Consider the following 24,006-nt stretch of genomic DNA (forward strand, 5'->3'; position numbering starts at 1 on the left):
GACGACAGCAATCAGCTGATTGTAATCCGACTGCCCAAAAATGTCAATAAAAAGAGATTTTTTACGTTCCTAAACGTTTCAACATTATTAACATGTGAATAGTTCCTTGAACATTTTGTAAAATAGTATTTATTTACCTTGTTCCTCCTTCCGTAAAAATCTAGTCAACAGCATTAGGTAAGCTGCATATGGTGTTTTATGTTGCTCGATTTCTAGTTGTCACAGCAATACCGCTGAGTTCGCATTTTCGTGCTACGAACCTAATGTCGTCCATTTTAATTCCCTGTATGTTTCAGGGTAAGCCATGGATATCCTGGCAGAGAGTCATTGGGCACTGGTCCACCCTCTGCGGTCCATGTCCAAGAAATCCTACCGAATTCTAGTCTTTGTTGTGTTGTGGTTTGGCTTTGGCTCAACGTACCTGTTGAAGAAACCTTTGGGTGTCATCAAATCAGACATTGCCGAGGATTTGCATTTGTCAAAGTTTGAACTGGGCATACTGGACACTGCTTTGCTGCTACCGTATGCTGTGATGCAAGTCTTTCTAGGACCTCTAGCCGACCACCAAGGCCCAAGGAAAACCATGGCCTGTTGTCTCTTCTCGGCAGGACTCTCCATGGCTTTCTTTGGATTGGCCAACTCGTTTCACTTCTCCCTCCTGATGCTGTTCCTCTGCGGCACTTGCCTGGCTCCCACCTGGCCAGCCTGTTCCAAATGTCTGGCTTCCTACTTTGACAAGCAGAGGGACACCATCTTTGGCATTTTCTCGACGGCCGGCTCTGTGGGCGGCATATGCGGGACTGGGCTCGCCGTCTGGACATTGAGCGTTTACGGGTGGCAACTGTCTTATCTGTTACCGTCCAGCTTTTCCATCTTGATGTCCCTGTTAACGCTGGGGCTGGTTTACAGTCCCGAGGAGATGGGACAGGGCCCAGCTCGGCCGTCGTCGTCGTCGTCGTCCAGTCAAATAATCGCCGCTCGTAAAAAGACGTCGACGATAAAATCGTGGTTGAGTCTGTGGGCGATCCCGTTGATCCCCGAGATCACGCTGGCCGTTTTCACGCTCAAAGTCGTCCGCTACTGCATGTACATGTGGCTGCCGCTGTTCCTGCTCGACTATTTGAACTACGACAAAGTTCAAGCCGGCCTGATGTCGACGGCCTTCGAAGTGGGCGGCGGACTGGGCAGCGCTCTGGTGGGTTTCCTGACGCCCAGACTCTTCGCCGGCCGATCGCTTCCCACGCTCTGTCTATTGACCATCTTGAGCAGTTTGTCTTTGCTCCTGTTTGCCCTGACCGCCCAATTGGGAGCCGCAATCAATATCATCTGCCTGGTGCTGGCCGGCGCCACCAATGCCGGACCCGACTCGCTTCTCAGCGGATCCATTCCAGCCAGATTGGGTGAACGAAACGGACTAGGAGCCGGAGCTGCTTTGACAGGTTCGATTTTTATCTTTTTTTGGTTTGTTATTTAAACTTTGACCTGGATATTTTCTTTTGTTTCGGGGTTTTGTTTGTCCAGGACTTGTAAACGGAGCCGGGAGTGTAGGCACGGTCATCGAGGGTCCCATCATTGGTCTGGTTGCCCATCGCTGGGGATGGATGGGCGTTCTCCTGCTAATGGTGGTGCTGTCATCGCTAGGAGCTGTGGCTCTGTTACGTGCCGCCTTGAGCGACTCGAGTCAGGCCAGCAGTAACGATGACGACGACGACGAACCGACAAGCCGCCCAGTCTGACTTTTCTCCTGCCTCCTCTACAACCGCACTATAATGGCACCTTAGGCACCTTTAAGAAATCTATAAATATATCCATCGCACAAGTAAAGAATAAAAAAAAGAACACACAACCGACAACAATTACCCGATACAATGGAGCCCCGCCCGTTGCCATGACAATAGGAGAGAAAAAAAATAGAGAGATCCCTTCCTTCTTTTCAGCTGCCTCCCAGAGTTTCTTCTCGGTGGATCTTTCACGACGCCATTTTCAATTATTCACGAAGAAGGTAAACTAAAAAAAAAAAAAGAAGAAGAAAAAATCGACTTTTCTTTACTTCGCTTATAGAAACCCCACACGGAGGGTAAGAAAAAAGAGCAACTTGAATGTGATGCATAATAGAAAAGGGTAGAGAGAGAGAGAGAGGGTCTTTGTTTGATGTTTTTCTTTGTTGTTGTTGTTGTTGTATGTGTGTACAGTTTGTATGTATGAATGTATGTACGTATGGAAGTTAAGTCGAAATAAAGTTGCCTTTTTCTTCTTTTTCCCAAAGTCCTCGACTTGGCACGTGCCCGAAACCCAACAGATCGCAGACGGCCCCTTTTCCTTCTATCCCATCTCGGGGGTCGTATAATACGTTTCGATTTGAATATCACACAATAAAGATGATCTCCATATCAATAGCTCTCGGCTGTTTCCACACAGTCTACCGCCCATTTTTTTTTTTTTTTCGTTTCTATTCGCTGCCATTTGGAAATGGCATCGGTTGGTAGTCGACAAGGCAAATCAAATGAAAAGAAAGAAGATGGTTAGAAATTATCTTTTATCGCATTCTCCTTTTTTTTGGTGGGCGGGGTTGGGTTTTTCTTCTTCACAGCGTCTCTCCTCCGGCAAATACAAATTTGTTCCGAAAAAAAAAAAAACAGAAAAATGTTAAAAAAAGGAGCTCATTTCATATTCATCATTATATAATATTGGATGGGTTGTGGTTTTGTAAGTTTGGTGAGGGTGAGATATAGTTTTTTTTGCTATTAATATTGAAGGACGTTAAACAAAGTGGACAGTTAAGGGAACACAAAGGAAAAGGAATTTGTATGTATAGAATAATAATAATAATAGGTTAAGTGATGAGAAAGAGATCATGAAAAAGACAATAATAATATTATTACAGGTTTTTTGGTTGTTGAAAGAAATTTGCCATCGATGACTGTTTGGGGTTTTGATCGACAAGAATTTCCAATAAAATTATTCAAAACTTTTTTTTAGACTAAAAAAAAAGAAGAAGAAAAAAGACATTGAAAAAAAAAATTAATTTTTTTTTGTTGAACTTTTTTTTTCTTATTTTAGGAGGTGATGGTTCACGTGGCAAGTGGTCAAAGTGGTCAAGTGACGTGGCAGAGCTGAAATCGAGTCAACCACGACGATGAAACGGCCAATGTGACGAGCGCCGTCCAGCAGGACGTGGCGGAACTGCCGGTAGTTGATTTCGTGGTCAGGCCAGGCAGAGAACTCCACCAAGGTGTCGCCATGCAGCCAGCGTTATCCCTCTGCATCGCCGCTGGTTGTTCACCTGAAAAAAAAAATTAAGAAAAATTTTTTTTTTAATTCCGGCCGGAATTGATTCCGGAATTATTATTTTTTTCTTGGTACACCCTCTAAAAGAAAATAGGGGAAGGAAATAAACGATGAATATCCATTTGTATGATGATCAACTCTTGTGAAGGAATAAATGATGGAAATGTGGGCGATAAAAATGAGATGTTGTATACTAAGACGGATCGCGGAAAACTATCGAGCTCTCAAAGTGCCTGTTTCACGTCCAAATGGTGTCGTTATCCATCAAGAGGATACGACCTCCTCCCCCTTTTTTCCTTATTCCGTCACCACCAAAAAGGAAGGAGGAAAACAGCGGAGCGACTGGTTCAAAAAAATTAAAAATCTTTTTTCATCTTTTTTTTTTTCAAAACTCGACTTTGATTCTGTGATTCTGCCGTGTACATTATTTCCTTTAAAGAGTTGGACTGTTGTATTGATCGTCGACTGCTACACTCACGGTCCAATACCCGGAAAAAAGTCGACTCCTCCCTTTTTTTGTTGGCTGTTTTCATCTGACCTGAACATTAGTCGCTTCTTGCGTCACGACGGCACTCACTGATTGCCGATCGTATAACCGATTAAAGAGATTATCACGAAGAATCCCGGCAACTGCAGAGAAAAGGTCCTTCGCCGAAGAAACTTATCAATTGTAAATCAAGTCAAAAAGGTCAGAGCCATCTGCTGTGGCTCCTCCCATTTTTTCTTCTTCTTTCTTATTTGGCGAATTGATTTATATGGCTGATTCAATTCCCGGCAAAGTTACGATTATTAACATGAAACAAGAAAGAGAAAAAGGGAAGGAAAATTGGGCGCGCACGATATTGTCTGGCTCATCTGTTACCGTTGAGGACGTGGACGGTGACAGAGGCCGGTGTGGCTCCCGGTCCGGGCACGCACGTGTAATTGCCAGAATCACGAGGACCCGCTCTGGCCAGCAGGAGTCGACTTTGACCATCGATTGTGTCCGTCGTCACGCTCATCCCGCCGCGGGCCGAATAATTCAACACCTAAAAGAACATCGAACGTCGGACGGACGGACGGAAAAGAGAACAAAATTATTTCTTTTTTCTTTTTTTTAATCCGCTGGCGGTCGAACACGCAATTATTCAAATTGGATTTATTTATTTTTCATTTACCTGTCCATTGTGGTGCCAGGTGAAGTAGTGCGGCGTCTTGTTGCCGGGCGGGCTGGCGGTCAGAAGCCCCGACGGCGGCTGCTGGTGCTCGTCCGTCACCGTGACGCAAGTCAAATTGATGTCGCTGCCTTTTTTGACAAACAGCTCGGCACTGCCCAGGATCGACGCCTTCGACACTGGCGGAAATGACAAAACAAAAAGAAAAATGGCGTCAAATTGGAATCAATTGGCAATTTTATTATTTGATGAGGGGGAGGAGGTCGACGACGTAATAGGCCACCACCCACGAAATTCGGCCGGAATTCTCTTGCAGGGAGAATATAACCAAGGCAAGAAGTTTTGACGTGTAAAACTTAACGAGTTGGATAGGATCGGATCGAAATCGATTTATTCGTAAGAAAAGCCCAGTTGAATATTCCTGGAATATCCAATTAACCTTCCCACACGTTTCACAACCCTCCCCCCAAAAAAAGAAAAGTGAAAAGAAAAATGTCGGCTCCTTTTTATTCTTCCATCATTTCCCAGACGTTTTTTCCGCAGCCGGAAACGATGGCGGAGTGAAATCGACTTTTGTGCTCCTGCGCTCGTTGGAAAAAAATAAATTTCCAGGAATAACTGGATAATACAATACCAACCCTGCCGTACACCCCGCGCCCGTCTAAACGTAAACGCAATTTTTCCCAACTGGATGTGAAAAGGTGGAAGAAACTCTACCGGAAGAAATTTTTCCTTTCTCTGGTCGGAATCGATTCGTGACAGAGACGGGCAATAAAAACTGACGGGGATGGAACCAAAACATTTCACCGGCCGCAAAAAATAAAAAACTTGTGGCCCGTCTGAGAACCCGGGCCGTTCACAAAAGTCTCCCAAAAAGGGGAGAAACACGCCATTGACGTTTTTGAAATAGGAAAGGGCGCCAAAGTGAATTCAATTCAATTGGCATTTATGAACGAGGAGAATAAGAGGAGCCGACACGTGATGGCATTACTTATAGGAGTCGCTCCTTATAAGTAACTCTTCAAAGAAAGTGACTCCTAGATCCAGTAAAGGAGAAGAAGAAGAACAAGTGAGAGAGAGAGAGAATGAGTCACTTTTGCGCCCCAACTTTTGGTGTGTTGTTGGCCAGCCAGCGCCAGCTCGGGCCAGGAGCGAGCCAGCAGCAGCACTTGCTCCGGCGGGGCAAAACTCCTCATTAATAAATAAGAGCCGGCCGCCGCCGAGTGTGTGTGGGGAGGCCCGGCAGCAGTGGCGGAAGACACAAAAGGAAGGAAGGAATAAAACCCTCACAGACTATTTCGAGAGAGCCGGCGAATATGATTAGCTCATAAAGCTCTCGACGCTTCATCCATATCAAAACCAAGTCAAACCGACCGAGTGTGTGTGTCTCTTTCTTCTTCTTATTTCCCAGACACAAACAACAACAACAGCGGAGAAGGAGGGGGATAAGGTGCGGGATCCAATCAATTTCAACTACTAAAGATAAGAGCTCGTATAAACGAAGAGCTCTCTGCCGGCCCGGCAAATGGCCGACCATCAAATCGACTAAGAAAACAAAACGAAACAAATGAGACTGAAAGAAAATTCCAATTCAATCCGGGGAATAATCTCCTTAGATCGATGGGTTGGTTGGTGTGTCGAGTGCGCGTTAATCATCAATCGGAAAGAGCGTGCGGTGATAATGATGACGGCGACCGACAATCCCAGCAACAAAAGAAAAGAAGAAGAAGCTCTGCCGGGCAGGCCAGCAGCTGTAAAATTGATGTTGTGACGAGGGACTTGGCAGCCCCGAGGCCCCGGGAGCCTTATCGTATTATATATATACCCCCTAAAGAGTCGTGGGGGTGGGTCGAATGGGTTTATTGTATCCGCCTGGGGTCATCAATAAAAGAATAAAAATACAAGAAGAAGAAGAAGAAAGACAAGAGAAGGAAATCGTGTAACGTGTAGAAAAAAAGAAACACGACAGACGAAGCTCAAACCACCCGTGGAATTTGTTGTAGCCCAGCCAAAAAAATGTTCTCCTTTTTTTCTTTTTGATAGAAGATAACAATCGATTCGATATGGATCGCATTAACACCCGGCCCAAAATGTTCGACACACAGCTCCCCCCACCCCCCTTGACAAATGACTAACGTTGAGCACAGTTGGATGGCAAGTTGCGGGAGGGGAAAAGTCTCGGAGTGACGGATGGATCCTCGTTTTTACTGGAATTGATAAAAAGAAACCAAGAACAGTTTTCCATCCGATCCTTTTTATATTTTTTGTTTCTTCTGCAAAAAGGAAAAAACAGAAAGAGAGAAAAGAGGATTGGCAGCTTTTTTCTCTCTCTCATTCGTCTGTGTTTTTGTTTCTAGACAAGTCGACGACGGGCGTCTGTTTATTTGGTGAGCGATTTGATGTGCAGAGTGGCTCGACACTGTTGAATCATTCACGAGGGGTTCCCGCCCCTCAGGGATGTGTGTGTGTACAACAGTGTGCGGATTATTTATTATTGAAAAATAAGATTCGACTCTCTCTCTCGATGGAAAAGAGTCCCCAGTCGGACGTTAAATCGCAACGGCACCCCGGCCACCCACCATATTATAACGGAGACGCTTATCAATAAAAAAGCAGCCGAAAATGTCACGTCGACATCGTAACACGCCATTATCGTTTCTTCTATCGACTCTCTGAAAAAGAAACAAGAAGAAAGGCGAATTGCGAAAATGAAAAAAACGGGAACCCGAAATTCTCGTGTCGGATTCAAAGTCACGCTCAGCAGCGGGACTGCTGTTGCCGCCGGGTGATTATCAATAAAATCGGAAGGAGTCGACGACGACTTTGGGGTGGTAATAACTCGAAATCGCGTCCAGCTCACGACGACGACCGACGACCGACTCTTTCACCCACTCTGGAAAATCAAAAGCAAATAAGAGAAAATCCCGCACGCGACGATCGGGAGCCAACCCCTCCACTTCCTAGTGTGTACAAGGATCGATCCTTTGCCCGTTTTTTTTTTCTTTTTGTGACTTTTTTTTATTATTTGTTAGACGCGTCTATAAAAATTTCGACGACATCAAACGACGCGCCCCGACGCTTCTCTTCTTCTTCTATTTTGATACGGCGCCGTAAAATAAATAAAAACGGCCAGAAAACTGTCAAATCCCTCCCGAGTTTAATCAAATAAAACGTCGCCATGTTTCACAGCGGGACCCAGGAAAAATGAGAAGACGGGAAAATCGGCCGGGAGGAGCTTACCGACGACGTGCAGTCGGTAGATCTTGGAGATTTTCGGCTCAGTGCTCACTTGACATTCGTAAAGGCCGGCGTCTCTGGCCTCTGTCGAGCGAATCCTCTGCAATACAACAGCAACAACAACAAGGAAATGATGAACGAGAGAGATCCTAGCACGTCACATTATCACGATTAGAGAGCCGGCCAGTGTATCATACCAGGGTCCATTCACTCCAGACGCCTTCCTCGTCGTCCCAGACGGAAGAATCGCCACCAGGAGTCGAAGAGTTTCTCGATCCTGCCGACCTGGATCCCGTTGGCACCACCGCCGACGGCGAGGCAGGAAAGCTGCTGCTGCTGCTGCTGGATTTGATTGGGCCGGAATGGGGAGGCTGGCGGACCGTGACGTGGACGGCCGAAATCCTCCAGTCGTTGGTGTACGTGTGAAGACCCGAAGTCAAAATGTGGAGATCCCTCTGACGCATCCAAAGGACCTAATCCATTTTTTCGGATAAAAGAAATAATCAAATCAAATCAAATTTAAAAAAATAGAAAGAGATTAGACACGTCAGAGAGCGAGTGGGAAAAAAGGCAGTTGGCCGCTCCAGGTGAAGGAGAAGGGGAGGTCAATATAATACAAACTACACACACAATATCGCCTCAACAACAAGAAAAAATCCTAGCAAGAGTTGTCGGGTGGTTGGGAGGGGGATCCATAAATCGTCAATCACGGCAGTTTGACGTCACGCTGGTAGTGGCCAGGTGAAGAGGATTTGATAGGGTTTCATTGGGGCCGGCACGCCAACGAGTGAGTGGAGTCAAAGCGGCGGGTGCATTTATTAGACACGCACAGCTCACAGCCAAGTGAAAAAAAAGGAAGAGAAATAACGAAACAGGAATAAGACAAAAAATAAAAGGGTCGTGATAGCAACGGTCGCTCCTGGTAACCGGAGCAGCAGTCAAAGCCGATTGAGGTTAAAAATAATAAGCATCGGTGATCTGTTCCGGGCTCGGGTTCGGGCAAATTGATTCCGGCCGACACAATGCCGGCGCCCTCCGTCAGTCCCAAAAGGGGAAAGAAGAAAGAAGAAGAAAATGTGTGACGGAAACAAAACTTTGATCCCTGCAGGCAATCATAAATGCAGACGGAATATTACATGAATGGGATCCTATAGACTCGGCGGCCCGTCTGCAAAAGGTAAAAAAGAAGAAGAGGCAAAAGAGAAAAGTTGAGAAGCCTCTCTCTCTCTCTCTGGAGGAAGATTGCTTCTTCTTCTTCTTCTTTAGACAAAGTTGACTATTCTCGGTTGCTCAGCAGGATCTAAGATCCTGCTGGAAAATAAAAAATAAAAAAATCCTACTCTCCCAATTTCAGCCAATCTCGCTATTTTTTATTCTTATGCATGTAATCTTTTATGCCGATACCCAACCACCCACACGAGCACTGTGCGTGTGCACATTCACGAGTAAGCGGAATAGACGGAATATATAAAAATGGATCAGATCAAATAACACACAGTCGCATGTACTTCTCCTACTTCCTATTCTCGCCCGTTTGTGTCAATAAAAAAATAAACGCAGCTGCATCTTTCTCTCTACCTTGGACTCCCCCATCCATCCGGTCGGAGTGCATCTAGCCCCCACCCAGAAGAAGATCCTTTGATTCCTTCTGCCGGCGCAGTGCACTGCTTACGAATGAGCTTCAATTTGTGCTATCGCCTATAGAGAGCTCCTATAGTGCTATATACACTTAAGCACTTGCCTCAGCTGGGACCCACCCCACTCTCAATGTGGTGCCGACACCCCCCCCCTTTTTCTTTTCCGGCCGGAATCAAAAATCGATTTATTCAAATTTGGCGGTTGGTGGCGTCATCGATCCAGGAAAAATTTTCAAATTTGGTTTTTTACTCTGCGGTCGGCCAGGTAACGGACTCGGCAATGGAGGAAGGCCGTTTGGCCCAGGGTGGTCGTCACTTCTTGAATGCTATGATGCTGGCCGGCGTCGCCCGTCTTTGGTTGATCCGACGACGATGCCCATGAAGTGGCCGATGGTCCAGCACTGGAGGCGTTCGATTCCCAGTCAAAGAGCGGCGCTCGCTGATGGCCAGCCGCTGATTCATTGCTGGCGTTGCCGCCACTGTAACTCTTGTCCACGTTGTTATCCCAATGCTGGGACGCGCCCAGCAGGGTGCTGGCCACTCCGCCTCCTCCTTTGGCGCTGTGATGGCGACCCTTGTGGGCTTCAATCATCAAGTGCCAGTCGAATCCTGCGGAAGAAGAAAAATAGAAAAAAGAAATGGTTGAAATCAATTCTTTAGTCCTCATTTGCCTACGTGACGTCACAGCGTTGGCCAATTGCCGATTGAGAAGGAAGAGGAAAGAGCAAAATCTCGTTGGCCGTTCGACTGACACATTCAAATCGCCTTCATTCGACATGCCTCCCACGTAGACAACAAATTCCATCCCAGGACTTTGCCTTCATGAATAATTCAGACTCCCCTGGACTGGACTGGGGGGAAGGAATCACTGAAAAATGGGCCAAAAATCAAATCCCATTCAATTCGGACTCTCGCCGGCCAATTGATTGCTGGAAACGGCCGTCCTACACCATGGGCCGTCACGCGAATCACCATCCAACTTTTTTTTTCTCTCTCTTTCCTTTTTTCCGATCCTGGCCAAAAGTTTCTGTAAGGTCTGAACGCCAAAGACCCCTGAAAGGTTGTGTGGAATAATCTCCACGGCATAAAAGAAAAGTTCGATAAGCTCCTCCTCAATTATTGGGATCGACACACACAGAAGAAGAAGAATACAAATAAAAAAGAAATCTGAAAAAGACAAAAAAAAAGTTCGATTTTTTTCGATCCTGGCCGAAAAGTTTGTTGCTTCTATTGTTTCTTGACGTGCGCTCGCATGCAGAGACTCTCTCCTCTCGCTCTTTATAAAATGGAAAACAATGAGAGAGATATTATAAATAGAAAACCGAGTCGTGTGTGTTGGCGAAGGATCGATCCATCATTAAGGGCGAGTGCTGGGGCTGGGAGGCTACGACTCATTATAATGGCCGCGGTTGGCTGGGCATACGTACGGCGGGAAATACGAAATCAAGCGAAGGAAATGTAGAAAAATAAATAATCGGCTAGGATTCATAAAAAAGGATTGATGTATACTAATAAGAGTTTAGGCACTGTAGATCGCAATCAAATTCGGGATCAAATTTAGATAAAGGATCGGCAGTCGACAAACATTGACGGGCGAACCAACAGCAAACACGACGGGGAAAAAAAAGGCCAACCCTCCCGTGGGAAAGAAGTAAAAAAAATCCTTGCAACTTCTTTTTTAGTGTCGTCAATTGAATTTGGGATCTCGAGGACCAACAGCAAATAACACGTTGTTGCCACTTTCAATGCGATCCTTTTGATTGCGTCTCATTCTTTACCGAGAACATCTTTACACACACACAAATAGGAAGGCGATCCTTGGGCTGACACAAGAAGAAAAAAAAAAGGAATCGATAGGCCACCGAATAAAAAAGAGGATCGTACTACAACCACAGGCCAGCGGGACAAACGACGAAGGATCACAAAAAAGAAAAGAATAATCCCTGAAGAATGTCATGTAAAACTTTTTCCTTTTTTTTTTTTTTTTGCTAAAGGAGGAAAATCGTTCCAGTTGTTTACGACCGACAGGAGTCCCGGTCCCCCCTCCTCCTCCTTGTTTTTTTGTTGTTGCATCCGAGATGATTATCATCATCCGCCCAAAGGGCAAGACTCTCTCTCCATTCCCGGGAAGAACAACAACAACATTTTTCACGACACACAAAAAAGGAAAAAAAGTCAAAATTGTTTGGCCGTCACGTGACCTCCGGCGGGCGGGGGGCTCACATAACATGACGAGCAATGTGCATCGTCTAATATTCCCAGCCGTTAACCCGTCCGAGAGAAACAAAAACAGGACCCAAAATAGGATTTTCTTTGCTTTTTGTTGGCCCCCATGTAAAAATGAGAAGAGGAGGAGCGACATGGGGGGGGGAAATGTCATCTCTGCATCCTGTGTGTATCTGATGGCAGGATCACAATGTCATTTCTGATTGAAAAAGATCAAACACGGTTGTTAGCGTCGTTATTTTTATTATTGAAGAAAAGTCCACCAGACAGACAGTCTCGACTTGTGTTTTTCTCGTCTCATTGAAATATTCACGACAAACCAAGTTAGACCGGGAGCGACAGCCAAACGGGTGGGGAAGGATCTTTTATTGAAAATACTCCTCTTCCTCCTCCTGTCGTGTCCCGTTTGGCGGATGATGAGACTGCAGATAAAATAATTGAACAGTCAAGACACCCGAAAAATACAAAAACAAACTTTTCCGCCTTCTTGTTTTTATATTTTATTTCATTTTAAAATCCCCCCCACCCACCCACCCACGAGTAAAAAATGCTGACGTAATCAATAACTCGTCGCGCTGCAAGTAAACAAAAAGCAGTGGAGAAAAAGGAGATTGATGAAACAAAAAAGAATGGCAAAAGGATCTTGATTATCATTTTTAAGGGGAAAAAAAAAAGAAGAAATGTAAGTCGTGGGTTTTTGAAGGTTTCCAGGGCAACGGGATCGACTCCTTAACGGAGCGCGGCTCCCCCTCCTCAAATTAGATGATGATGGATCATCATCGTCAGCGTAAAAAGCGCGGCAACGGGCAAATCCTCTTTGCCTTCGTATACACACACACAAGTTTGACGGCCTTAAAAAACTCGCGCGGACCGGCGGCGGACCCCCGTTTCTCCTCCCCCCCAAGAGGCGGTTTTTGTTCCCTCAACTGGAATAACATTTCATCATCATCATCATCGTCGGTGGCGGCGAGAGCTTTTACACGAAAATCCCACGGAATAAGCAAAAATAATCACAAGATCCTGATTCTCAAGTGATTAAATTAAAACAAAACCAAAAGGATTTGAATCGATTTGAATTTAGTTTTCGAATTTCCTGTTGTCGTCGAGTGGCGCAAAGACAAGAAGCACAGGATCCTTTTTTGTTTTCCTGATTTCTAGGCGGATGAACAAACAACAACCCCCCTCAGTCTTTGTGTGCGTAGAAAAGCGGATGGAATGTATTGAAACATTTCCAATTCAAATTTTGTGTCTGTGCCCGGGAATCCTCGCAGCAGTAATAATAACATCAGCAGTGGAATATAAGACAACACACACAGACACAACAGAAAACCCGCGGCGGAAAAACATTTTCCAGTGCGACAGTCGCAGGATATTTCCCTTTTCTTTTTCTTTTATTATTTTGATCCATTCGAACGGAAACGACGACGACGACATTCACCCACCCAAGTCTCTTTTGGCGAAAAATAGGAGAAGTAGGAGGAGGAATTGTTGTGTGTCCGCCTAGTCTGGTGTAGTGTAGCGTTCACAATTCACTGATCACTAGGCCAGAACGACCATGGCTCTTCCAGCAACATAGCATAGACGGTGGATATCGACCGGAACCGGATATCGACGCAACCGATCCATCCCTTCTTTTACGCTTCTACCTTCCAGTCGCCTATCCGAGCAGAAAGAAAAGAAAAACATTGGCCAATACAAACGGGAAAAAAATTCCAGCCCTCCTCCGGAAGAAAAATGATTTCGACAGGAGCTAATCCGCAAAAAAAGAAAAATAGATGGAAGAGCTGGATCCGGATTTGCGGCAACGTCAAAACGGCGGAATAAAATGATTTAAAAAAAAACTTGTGTTAATTCGATTGGCCAAGAAAGGCGCAGTCGACTGAGCGGCAGCTAAAAGATCCTTCAAGGCAAAAGAAATGCAACTATTCATCCGGAGTTGTTGTGTATACACACACCCCTGGATGGAAGAAGGAAGAAAAACTTGGGATCCCATCCATCGATCCATCTGTGAAAAAGAAAGGAGCCGGCTGCTGCTGCTGCTGCTGCCCGGAAAAAAGATGACGGATGATATTTCGATGGTCCCAGCCCAGTTTAGACTGGCAAACAAAATCAAATGGAGAAAGAAGAAGAAAAGACGAAAGCAAATGTTGCGCGTGATCCGATCTTGCCACTGGTGGTGACAGATCGGCACAGCACTGATGGATCCCCCCTGCCGCTTTCGCTCCGGCTCCGGGTTCTAAATAATATTTATGTGTAATATGTTTACTGCCCAGCAGCTCCTCCCATCGCTCCACACCCCATTTTTCTAGACGGCCGGGATTCTGGTTTGGCTGGTCTAATCCATCACACGGTCGGATGAATAACGGAATATTATGGCCGCTCGCATAAATACGCCATGAATTTATCCAGGATCTTTTACGGAGAAGGGCAAAGTCGGACCGACGGGGCGCCAAAGATAAATGGAATCAATCAATAAAATAGCGCGCCCGTCCGCCACACACACACACACGTACGCATTTACTCACGTCCAATATCTCCCGCGGCCGCCAATGTCCTGAAAGAAAAAGGGGGAAGGATCCGACATCTGCGCCCAACAACATTTCCAATCATTTCCCTCTTATGACAACCCGTCGGGACTGACAAAATTCGAATTAAAAAAGATAAAAGAAACGGCGGGAATTTCTTGTTTTTTTAAAAGAATAAGAAAAAAGAAAATGGTGTCCAATGTCGGAAAGTGAAACGCCGTTTCCAGGGCGACATGAAAGAGGATCGACCACAAACAGGAAGACACTGTGTGTTGTCCGGCAGCGAAACAACAACAACAACAACAACGTTTCACATGATATCTATAATCAAAATATTATATATAGTGGATGGGATGGAAAAGAGCCGGGGTATTACTCTTTGCGTGTAAGAGGATTGGATATAAGAAATGATTCCCGGCCTTTTTCCTCCTTTCCGGCTTACACGGAATTTCAGTTTATTATATTAGATATATCTCGACTTTTATTATCTACGAGGTTAGGAAGGCTAGTGTTTTATTTTCCCCTGTATCATATAGAACCAGGGTAGGCAGCTCTTAACGAATTGATGGAAAGCGCAAAAGAGAGTTAAGACGGTCCTCTATATCATCTCAGGTGAAGAAGGACAGTAGTAGTAGTGGTAGTAAAAAGGTTGTCCTAAGATCCATCACGTTCATCTTTCATATTGAATGTGATGGATGATAGCGAGCAGCAGCTTCAGACCCAGATGGATGTAAAACCTTTCGCCAAAAATGTGTCTACCATCTCTCGTCGTCCTCTCCGTCTGCTGGTTTATTTAGTTGAGCACATCTAAGTGCATTAGATGGACTCTGTCTGCTCCTCCTCGGCAGCAGGAGGAGCTTCGTGCAAAAAGAGGCAGAGAGAATAAAGGGGACCTTGATGTCGACAGCGTTTCTTCTTATTATTTTCTTTTTCCCGATAGCCCAACGAAGAAGAAAAAGAGATCGATGGTATTTTCTCGTACTCGATTCACGGCTGCTTCCCAAAACGGATCGATAATATCGACGATTCCATACACACGCTGGGCGAAATCATTTCTTGTCTTTTTTATTTTCTTATTCTTTTCTCAACAACTGTCAGAAACGAAAACGGGAGGGCTGTGCATTAGCGTCAACTGCCATTGAATGCGATTTGCCATTGTCGGATGGGTCGACTGGTGGGGGAGAGAAAATAACACGGCGTCAAAGTCTGCCAAAAAAAAAGACCAAATCGAATCGACGTGTGGTGCCAGCCGCATATCATCTAATAATAAAGGGTCTCACCATCCGACGACGACAAGGGCGAAACAGAATTGAATAAATTGGTTCAATTTGTGTGTGTGTGTGTGTGTCTCTTTCCCACGCGTTTTACATGTCAAAATCGAGTCACTAACGGGGGACTAGACGAATGTGGGACGAAGAGTCGGAATTGAGTCCTCCCGGCAACTGTTCCAATTATCTCTGGCCGGGCAACTTGTTGATCGGATGACTCGTTCAACTTTCTTCTCATCCAGAACAGAAATTTGGTTGCATTTATGAGAAATTGGAAGCCCATTTTTCCTCTCATGGCATTTCTCTCTGTACCGACCGAGGGGGGGATAAAAGTTTCCAGTTCTTAGGGAGTAACTCGACTCACATCTGGAGGAGAAGAACAAAAATATAATCCGCCAGGTAACAGCAAAGTCGTCGTCGTCGTAGTCAACGGCAACCCGAGCAGTTGACTATACCGAATGAAAAAATAAATAAGACAAAAATTTTTGCTCTTCAAATGGGGGGGGGGGGGGGGGGGGGGAAGGTCGTCCGGTTCTAAATTCACGCCCCTTAAGACGCAAGTTGGAAATTCTTTTCAAGTGACTTTTTATCGGGCAATCTCAATTTTTCAACAGGGGGAAAAAAAAGGAAAGCCGATTTTCTATAGAAGAAAAGAAAAAGAACAAATGTCTAGATTAAGTGTAATCCAATAAAGATACTTAGGGAAGGGGGACTTTGCAGTGCTGCATACACACACACACAGCGACTGCAAATGGAGTTTTCCGAGTGACTGGCCGTTCGGAGAAGATAATCAAGTTACCTCGCGATGGGCAGCACAAACACAAACACACGGGGAAAGAGAGACGAGAGAGAGAGAAAAAAAAGTTGCACAAGCGTATATTGAACACAAGTGGAGGGGGGCTTTAGCGATAACATTTACCTTAGACTCTCTCTCTCTTCACTCTATTGTTTACAAGGAGGAAAAAAGGGGCGCCACTTGATGTCCGTCGAGGGTGGCAAATCGATCAAAAACGGCTTATTCCACTATAGTACAACACAGCAGTCGTATGACCATCTTCTTCTCTATCCACCCCATGTCACTCATCGATCACACAGACACACAAACCACACATGTTGTTGTACAACAACAACATCCATCCATCCATCGCCAGAAAAAAAGGAAGCCAAGACCCCATCACCCCCCATGGCTCTCTCACTGTCACGACAACAATCAACCAGAATCCCAATTCAATAGATCCTTGCTACACAATCACCCCTTTTGTGTTTGTGTAGGGGGGAGAGAAAGTCCCGGTGGTGGAGTCGGAAGGATGTTAATATTTCACGATGACCTCATCCCCAACGGCCTTACTAATTCAAAATCCCCCCTCATCTCAATCTGCTGTTTAATAAGCAAGTCTAATCCCGAGTTTAGAACGGACCACACCGTTCAATCTTCCCCCTTCCTTGTTCATCGCAGAGTTCGTGTGGGTGTGCAACACTAATTAAAAGGGTTCCCACCCACCACCACCACCTACCCAGACCCAGTTATTTACCTGGAAAACAACAACGAGCCGCGATGGATCGACCGAAGGGGGAAAATTCGGGGTATAGGCGCACCAAAAGGGAATTGGTTTGACCCGCCATCATGTCGTTCAATCACGAAAATATGGAAATCTCATTCGACTTGTACTGGAGGGAGAAAACGGAAAGATTCCTGATGGAATAGGCCATCACCGCCACGCATTGCGGTTCTCTTTTTCCATTTCCCGATGGAATGGATTTTCTCTATCCACCCGCCGCCCGTCGTGACATGCAACTTCCGGTCAATCACAGCTGGTGGGGGTGGGATCCAATCCCGAAAAACTCTTAATGCAAACGCGCATCCCCCCCTTCTTCAGTGTCTGATTGCAAACGTCCATCTGCTCGATTCGCTTCGACTCAACTCAACTCAGACGGGCGCATATTTGGATACGTTCAAGCGACTGACCCAATAAGATGAAGGCGAGGCGCAGTAGGGCGAATCCAGGCGAAGACGACCATCGATTCATTGTTTTATTAAAAATTCAAATTTTTCAAATTTCTTCCAAATCAATCAGCAAACAAATTAAATTTTGTTTTTTTTCCAACTTTCAAAAAATGAACGGCACATCCATCGCGTCACTTTTTGAGATTTTTCACCCAGAAATTTAGAAAAACACTTTGGCTTCACTCGCACAAAAAGAAGACACGGGTTAAAGAAGCGACCGGTTTCAACTGCGTCACGTTGACGACTGACTGTGTGTGGACGGACGTAAGTGGAAGCAGACACTAACGCGGCGCCGTGAAACGGTAGAGCGGCAAACTCTCCGCTTCAACCGGGTGGTGGGGTGGGAATGAAACTGACGAGGATCGCCAACTTTTTCATCAAGAGTTGGGCGACACAACCAACCCATCCCGTCCGCCAATTGCCATCAAAACGCAGCTCGCAGAAAATCAAAACTTTTCCGTCAAATGTGTAACACAACCGATCGGTTCACGCCGAGTTGCGCTCATCCATCCCAACGGCCACCCCCCACAGTCTTTGATGTGCCTTTCATCAGTGACATTGGCGCAAATGTCATCCAACTATAAAAAAGAAAAATCAGCCCCACTCAAAGTCTATCGTCAAGGTGACACCCAATCGGGTAAATTGACATTTGCCAATCGTCAACAATTTTTCCAAAACCCCCTCAGTGGAGAAAATAGAAGAAGAAGAAACAAAACGAGATGAAAGAAAGAAAAAAGGTCGTCAAGTTTTCCGGGCTGGGGCCCATTATCGGCCGAGACAGTCGGTCAACTGTGAAATGGAAACGAGGAGGGAGTTATAACACACACCAGAATACACTGGGGACATAGAGGGACGGACGCGAGCGAAGCTCTTGACGTCACTTACACAAAATAGAGAGGGGGGCCAGCCAGCTAAGAGACTACACAGCAGAGAGCAGCTGGCCGGTTTCTCTCTGAAACTCTCAATGGATACGCACCGATGCCTTCCATATCCACCAGTCTAATCGATTGACAATCCAATAGTCCCCCCACCACCACCACCCCAGTAGCAGTAGCAGCAGTAGTAGACAGATAAGAGTTTCTCTTTCTCCTGGACAAAACCAAAAATACAAGAAAAATGTATAGATCCCAGGCTATAGAGAGAAGGACACTTATTTTCACACGAGCTGTTCATCTTAGTTAACGGTGCGGAATCACCCAATGGCCATCGACCCCACACAACCAGAAAAGAAAAGAAAGAATAGACATAGTCTCTAGCTACCAAACTGCATATGCATTGGGAAACATTTACCGAATGAAAATCAAAAAAAGTAAAAAAAGAATATCCCATTTCTTTCCTGTTGGGCCAAAAAGACGAATGTGATCCCCTTTGGGGGATATAGAGGCAAGAAGCACTTTGGGTCGGCCAACAAGAAGAATTCCTAATTGATGCAGCATTTCGTGCAAGGAAACTATTCGGTCGAGTCTTAATGAGAAAATCTTTTCTTTTTGTATTAAAAATAAAACTCGGCTTTTTTTTTTACGAACCCGTACGCAGAGTTAGGCCTACATAAAACATGCCGAGAAAAATACAAGAGCGAAAAAGCAAAAGGAAATATAGAGAGAGTCTTTTATACCCTCCACTCGAAAGTTGTGCTGTCAGTGTTGGGCTGTGCCGCTGTTATTATTATTCTCCCCGGCTCGCTGATACTTATTTAGCAACCAAGAGTTGTGTGTGTGTTTGTTTTTTCCTCTTCTTTTTCTTTATTTTTACGACGGCTTTTATTTCCTATAGTCCCGGGCCTGCTGTGTGCGAATAGCTTTTTTTCCCTTCCATCTCTTTTTGGCCATCTTGTTTGCTGCTCTCCTTTTTTTTACATGCTGACTGGAGATGGGCTCTTTCGCATATGTGCGGGCAATATATGATGTAGTAGAAGAGTCGCTCTATATTTTATCAGCCAGCCATGGGGGGTCGACGAGAGGCTACGAGGTCCTACAAACTTATTCAAAGATTCACGACGACAGTATAGCAGCAGCAGCAGCCGGCTCAATAAGTTTTGATTTGATGCTTTATACTACCCACGGTCATAATAACGGCGGGGGGAGAGATGATACAACAATGTACATATAACCATGCGTGCAGCTGCTGCTGCTGCCTGGCTATAGCAGCTCATCGTGCAGCAGTTGAGCAGAGAGAAACATGTGCGCTACATATAACACAGGGCAATATTTGTCCTACCTTTTAGCTGCTGTGACTTTGCAGGCCCCCATCGTCGTGTGTGGTCGTATATAGAGTTATTGACCCAGCAGACCTGAAATAAAGTTGCATACATTTGTTAGAGGTGACATGTCACACACAAGAGTCTCTTATCACATTTGATGCTGAAACATGGCAAAGTTGAGCCCAGACAAGTTGCCGAATTGCTCAGCTACATTCACAATTTACAGCATTTCAAAAACCAAGTTGGCTGCAGGCAACTTTTCAAATCAACTCTCGTCCACAGCTGAGAATATTATCAACAGCCATGTTGCTGTTTGGCCTTTTTTTTTTTTGTTTCGTTGGAAATTACAGGGTGGAGGAATTCATTTATATATGAATGACCTTGTCGCTGTTTCAACATGCCTGCATTGCAAATTCTCATGCACAGCGATAAATCAAGGTTCAACATGGAATTAAATTAACAAGCAGGGGGGAATGCCAAATTTGGTGAAAGGGTAGCTGATGAAGTGACGAGACACATGAAAGTAAGTTTTTAAAGAGCCCAGGGATAATGAGATCTCATGGTCTTTGAACCAGCAGTTCTTCTCTCACAAACAACGTGACAATTACTCGACATTTTTCTCTCGTCACTCTCAAGGATGTTTTTAGAATACGTCTGATCTATTACGATGCATTTTTTTTACCTGGGGTAACCGGATATATTCGATACGACACACTGCCGACACTCCAGACACACCAGCCATGCTTGATTCACATTTTCTAGGAACTTTTCCTCGTTGTTTTGTAAAACAAGGTATGCACACAAATAATCTGATTTCCTTTTGAAATTGTCATGTGTGGCTGAGGTGTACACAGATTTTTATTCACGTCTATTATGCAATTCCTAAATTCTTTTCCAGCAGCCACCACCATTCCAGCAAAAACAAATTTTTTGAATTCGGAATGCAGACGTCAGACGACGATCAGCGCCATCTTGCCAAGTCAACCAAAAGCTGATGCTGAATAAATAATTCGTGACCACACGTCCAGTTGATCGTGAGATTCGTGACGGCGCATCAGCTGTAATGGAAACGGACGATTTCACGAAACGTGATGGTCGAATTAGACAACGCAATAAGTTCTCTAATTATCGAATGGCAAGATGTTTTCCAAGGCCAAACCGAGGCATTCGTCTAACCACGCTAAATAATTGTTCGGCAAACAAACAACGGCAGTTGAAAACAACAATAAAAAAAAATAAGAGAAGAATGCAATCAAATGCCAGTAGAGGAAACGTGCATTGCCATAATCAGCCAGCTATTTTCGTTCGATCCAAGGTTGACAAATTCATAGAGAGGAACACCACAAAAGGGAGGGGGGGCCGACGTTTTCAAGATCGTGCAAGGGTATTTACCCATTATGTAATTATCGCAAGTTCCCATTTTAATAATCGGACAACAGGTGTCACAATGAATAATGCACAGGAAAGATATTTCAAGCGAAACCATTTAGGACAAAAAACCACAGACCTTTTTTTGTTGTTGTTGTTGTTGTTGTCTTTCAAAATAGTTAATCAGTCAAGTTATAAAAATTAAAATTAAAATTCATTTGTCGATAAATCTAAAATTTGAAAGTTAGGATAATTATATATAAGCCAGTTTCTTTTTTAAATAAAAATTGATTTGGATTGATGATGGGGGGTGGTTACAATTTCGCCCATAATTCCGCTTCGATTTCTTGTTCAAGTAATTTTTTGGCTTCCATCGTGTGCTGACACTTGCCGAATTTGCACACGTAAGTCGTGGATGACGACCTTCCGGATGACGTTTTCACCGGATGACTGTGCGATTTTGTTATCAAAAGTTGATCCTCTACGATAATAGCCTTATCGTCCATCTGTTGAAATTCGGTGGTTGTTGCCTCTGTATTAATCGAATTATCTTCTTCTTCTGTGGTTGGCGGATCGGTCGATTCCGTATTGGCGGCGGGGAATTCCGTCGTCGGAACTTGGTCCTCCAAGTTTCCATCGATGGATTGCGTCTCTTCTGTAACACTTTCGGTGGTGACTTGTTCGTTTTCAGTTTGAGTTTCTTCTTCTTCTTCTTCTTGTGGCGATTCCACGTTGGATTCTTTCTCTTCCGCGCTGGATGCTGGATTGATTCCGGATTCTTTTACTAATTTCTTTGATTCAATTTTTGCTATTTCTTCAATTTTCTTTGATTCTTCGGCTTCTTCTTCTTCTTCTTCTTCTTCCTCGGACGACTCGAACCCGAATTTCGACCACATTGGCATCATCGATTTAGCCATCCGGTGAAAGGGGCTGTGAAAGGGCGAGACGACGTGATAGTAGACGAAGGATGGCATCATCATCATCGCCGGAACGGCCGCCGGCATCATGTCGTCCACCTCCAAGGAGCTGAACAAGGAGCGCACGTTACTCTGCAACGACGGACGACGCTTGATGGCCGGAATAGCTTTGGCTTCCATCATCCAGACGGACACTCCGACCAACACCTCGAGGAATTTCAAACAAATAAAATTCATTATTAGGACCATTTTTACACCTGCCAAATGATTTTTAAAAAATAACTAACCACAAAGATCAGATGACGAGTCATAATATTAATAATATGATCGACTGTCGAGGTGATTAGAGTTATTGAGTGGATGTGAACGATTGGGTGGTGGACGATGGAATGAATAAACCTGCGTAGGCGACACTTCCGTATATAAACCTTAGGTGGGCAATCGGCAAAAAATTTTCAATCTATATAGCGTGTGAACTTTCCAAATCCTTGAAAGAAGAGGTCCCTCATCTTTTTTCGGTGATGATTTTTGCCACCATCACAGCACGGCCGTCATCCCGAAAACTAAAAAAAAAAACCGGTCGGATATGACAAGACATTGTTTTTATTCATTCACATTTTTCCTAGACGTTCAAACGTTTTCATTATATATCGCGTATCGAAGTCGATGCCGATTATTCGACATTTTTCCATTGAAGTCATTAAAATTTGAACTTGAGAGTGAATTATAAAAGGTGCGACCCGTTATGTTGATTGCACTGATTTGGAATTAAAGAGAAATTTAAAAAAGGTGTCGACTATTTTTTGGATTAAAGATAAAATAATAGAAAAAACAAAACAAAGGTTATGTGCAAAACAATGTGAGCTGCAATAATACCGGTATATATTTACACTGCCGTATATGCGCGGAGTCTTGTAGATATCAAAACGCGCTCTGTGATTAGAGACGGGGAAATCCGACCGGTTTTTCACATGGCCGTCATCACAGGCGCGCGTAAAATGTTGGAATTGCCGTGATATATGAAGGAGAAAAAAACAAAAAACAAGTAAAAGGGGTTAGAAGAAGAAGAAGAAAAAAATTAAAACTTTTGCTGGCGCCAACGACTAGCGCTCAAGGATTTGGAAAGTTTCGCAACTACGACGAATTTTTCGATTTGAAACGAACGGAAGCTCATTAATTCCCAGCGCGCATATGTACAATATTCGAATTCAAAGAATTCACGATTATATAGTCTAGTATACGTAACAGGAGTGGGCGAATATTATTTGAGCGTTCAAAAAAATGTTTTTCCAAATAGACAAATGGGGAAGGTCGTGTGTATAATGCCGAGTGTTTTATAGGCCCCCGCTGTTGGATGTTTTCACAGACTGACTGGTTGCCCAGCAGCACATTTACGGGCAATCTGTTTTTACTATATAGCCAGCACTAAACGAGTGCTGCATTTATAGATATGAAAACGGCTGTGTGTGTATATTTTTCCCGGGTCCGAATACGGGTCGACATTCCTCCAGATGATTTGACATGGTCCTTGATCTCGTTTCACATTATGTGCGTGTCCCCATCTGGTTTAATAATAAATAGTTGCAGCAAGTTTCTGTCAATTTCGCCCACACATTTTTACGGGTCGGATTCTCTCACCGAGAGGCCGACGATAAAAATCAAATCGATGGGGGAATAATCCCAGAAAAAAAATAGGAACAAAACAAAAAAATTTTTAATTTTAATAAACTGCGCACAAAAATTTTTGAAACGTGAATTTTCTCTTTTTATTATTTTCGGGAATGAAATAATTAAAAAGCTTGGCGAAACTAATCATTATTTTTGCGCAAGGATAAACAACGGGAGATGTAATAATAGAATTGATCATCAAAAATCAATCAAACAATTTTCGCGAATGTATAGATATGCCGTTAGATTAATTCGCCTTCCTACGGATATCCTTGGGTTCAAATCGATTTCATTCGATCCGCCGGGCATAATATTTAAAAATCGAACGGGACTTTCCAATAATATCTATACACAATTTAGTATTGTTATATATACAACCGGATATGCTCATAAAAATAGAATCAAACGTTTAAAATGTTGACAAATATAATCAACTATGGAATTTTAAAAGTTCCGCACCTTGACACTAAAACTAATAAAAAGAGACCACCCAGTTTATTTTCCCGTTGCGAT

At 44.3% G+C, this 24,006-nt stretch overlaps 3 protein-coding genes across 5 annotated transcripts; 1 reads left to right on the forward strand and 2 right to left on the reverse strand.

Moving 5' to 3' along the window:
* The first annotated feature begins 11 nt into the window (after positions 1-11).
* Positions 12-3,196, forward strand: LOC124207790 (glucose-6-phosphate exchanger SLC37A2-like). Of its 2 annotated transcripts, XR_006880135.1 has the most exons (4): positions 12-177; positions 297-1,439; positions 1,522-2,002; positions 3,061-3,196. XR_006880135.1 is itself a non-coding variant. In XM_046605413.1 (3 exons), the coding sequence occupies exons 2-3, from the start codon at positions 305-307 to the stop codon at positions 1,734-1,736; spliced, it is 1,350 nt and encodes a 449-aa protein (XP_046461369.1). In that variant the 5' UTR covers positions 38-177; positions 297-304; the 3' UTR covers positions 1,737-2,256. The 2 variants fall into 2 exon arrangements, 1 of the variants encoding a protein (XP_046461369.1); XM_046605413.1 differs by lacking the exon at positions 3,061-3,196 and having other exon boundaries at positions 38-177; positions 1,522-2,256.
* Positions 2,647-20,491, reverse strand: LOC124207789. 2 transcript variants are annotated; one of them, XM_046605411.1, is made up of 8 exons: positions 20,223-20,491; positions 19,558-19,630; positions 9,567-9,925; positions 7,877-8,152; positions 7,683-7,779; positions 4,446-4,621; positions 4,151-4,316; positions 2,647-3,283 (listed from the first exon to the last, which is right to left on the reverse strand). In XM_046605411.1, exons 1-8 carry the CDS (start codon positions 20,280-20,282, stop codon positions 3,096-3,098), a joined length of 1,395 nt encoding a protein of 464 aa, XP_046461367.1. In that variant the 5' UTR covers positions 20,283-20,491; the 3' UTR covers positions 2,647-3,095. The 2 variants fall into 2 exon arrangements, with proteins under 2 accessions (XP_046461367.1, XP_046461368.1); XM_046605412.1 differs by lacking the exons at positions 19,558-19,630; positions 20,223-20,491 and adding an exon at positions 17,302-17,592.
* Positions 20,492-20,589: 98 nt separating this feature from the next.
* On the reverse strand, positions 20,590-22,341 carry LOC124207792 (transcriptional regulator Myc-like). The gene is made up of 2 exons (XM_046605419.1): positions 22,113-22,341; positions 20,590-22,032 (listed from the first exon to the last, which is right to left on the reverse strand). Exons 1-2 carry the CDS (start codon positions 22,134-22,136, stop codon positions 21,223-21,225), a joined length of 834 nt encoding a protein of 277 aa, XP_046461375.1. The 5' UTR covers positions 22,137-22,341; the 3' UTR covers positions 20,590-21,222.
* Between the last annotated feature and the right edge of the window lie 1,665 nt (positions 22,342-24,006).

This window comes from Daphnia pulex, chromosome 11, assembly GCF_021134715.1.
Source record: "Daphnia pulex isolate KAP4 chromosome 11, ASM2113471v1".
Classification (NCBI taxonomy): Eukaryota; Metazoa; Arthropoda; class Branchiopoda; order Diplostraca; family Daphniidae; genus Daphnia; species Daphnia pulex.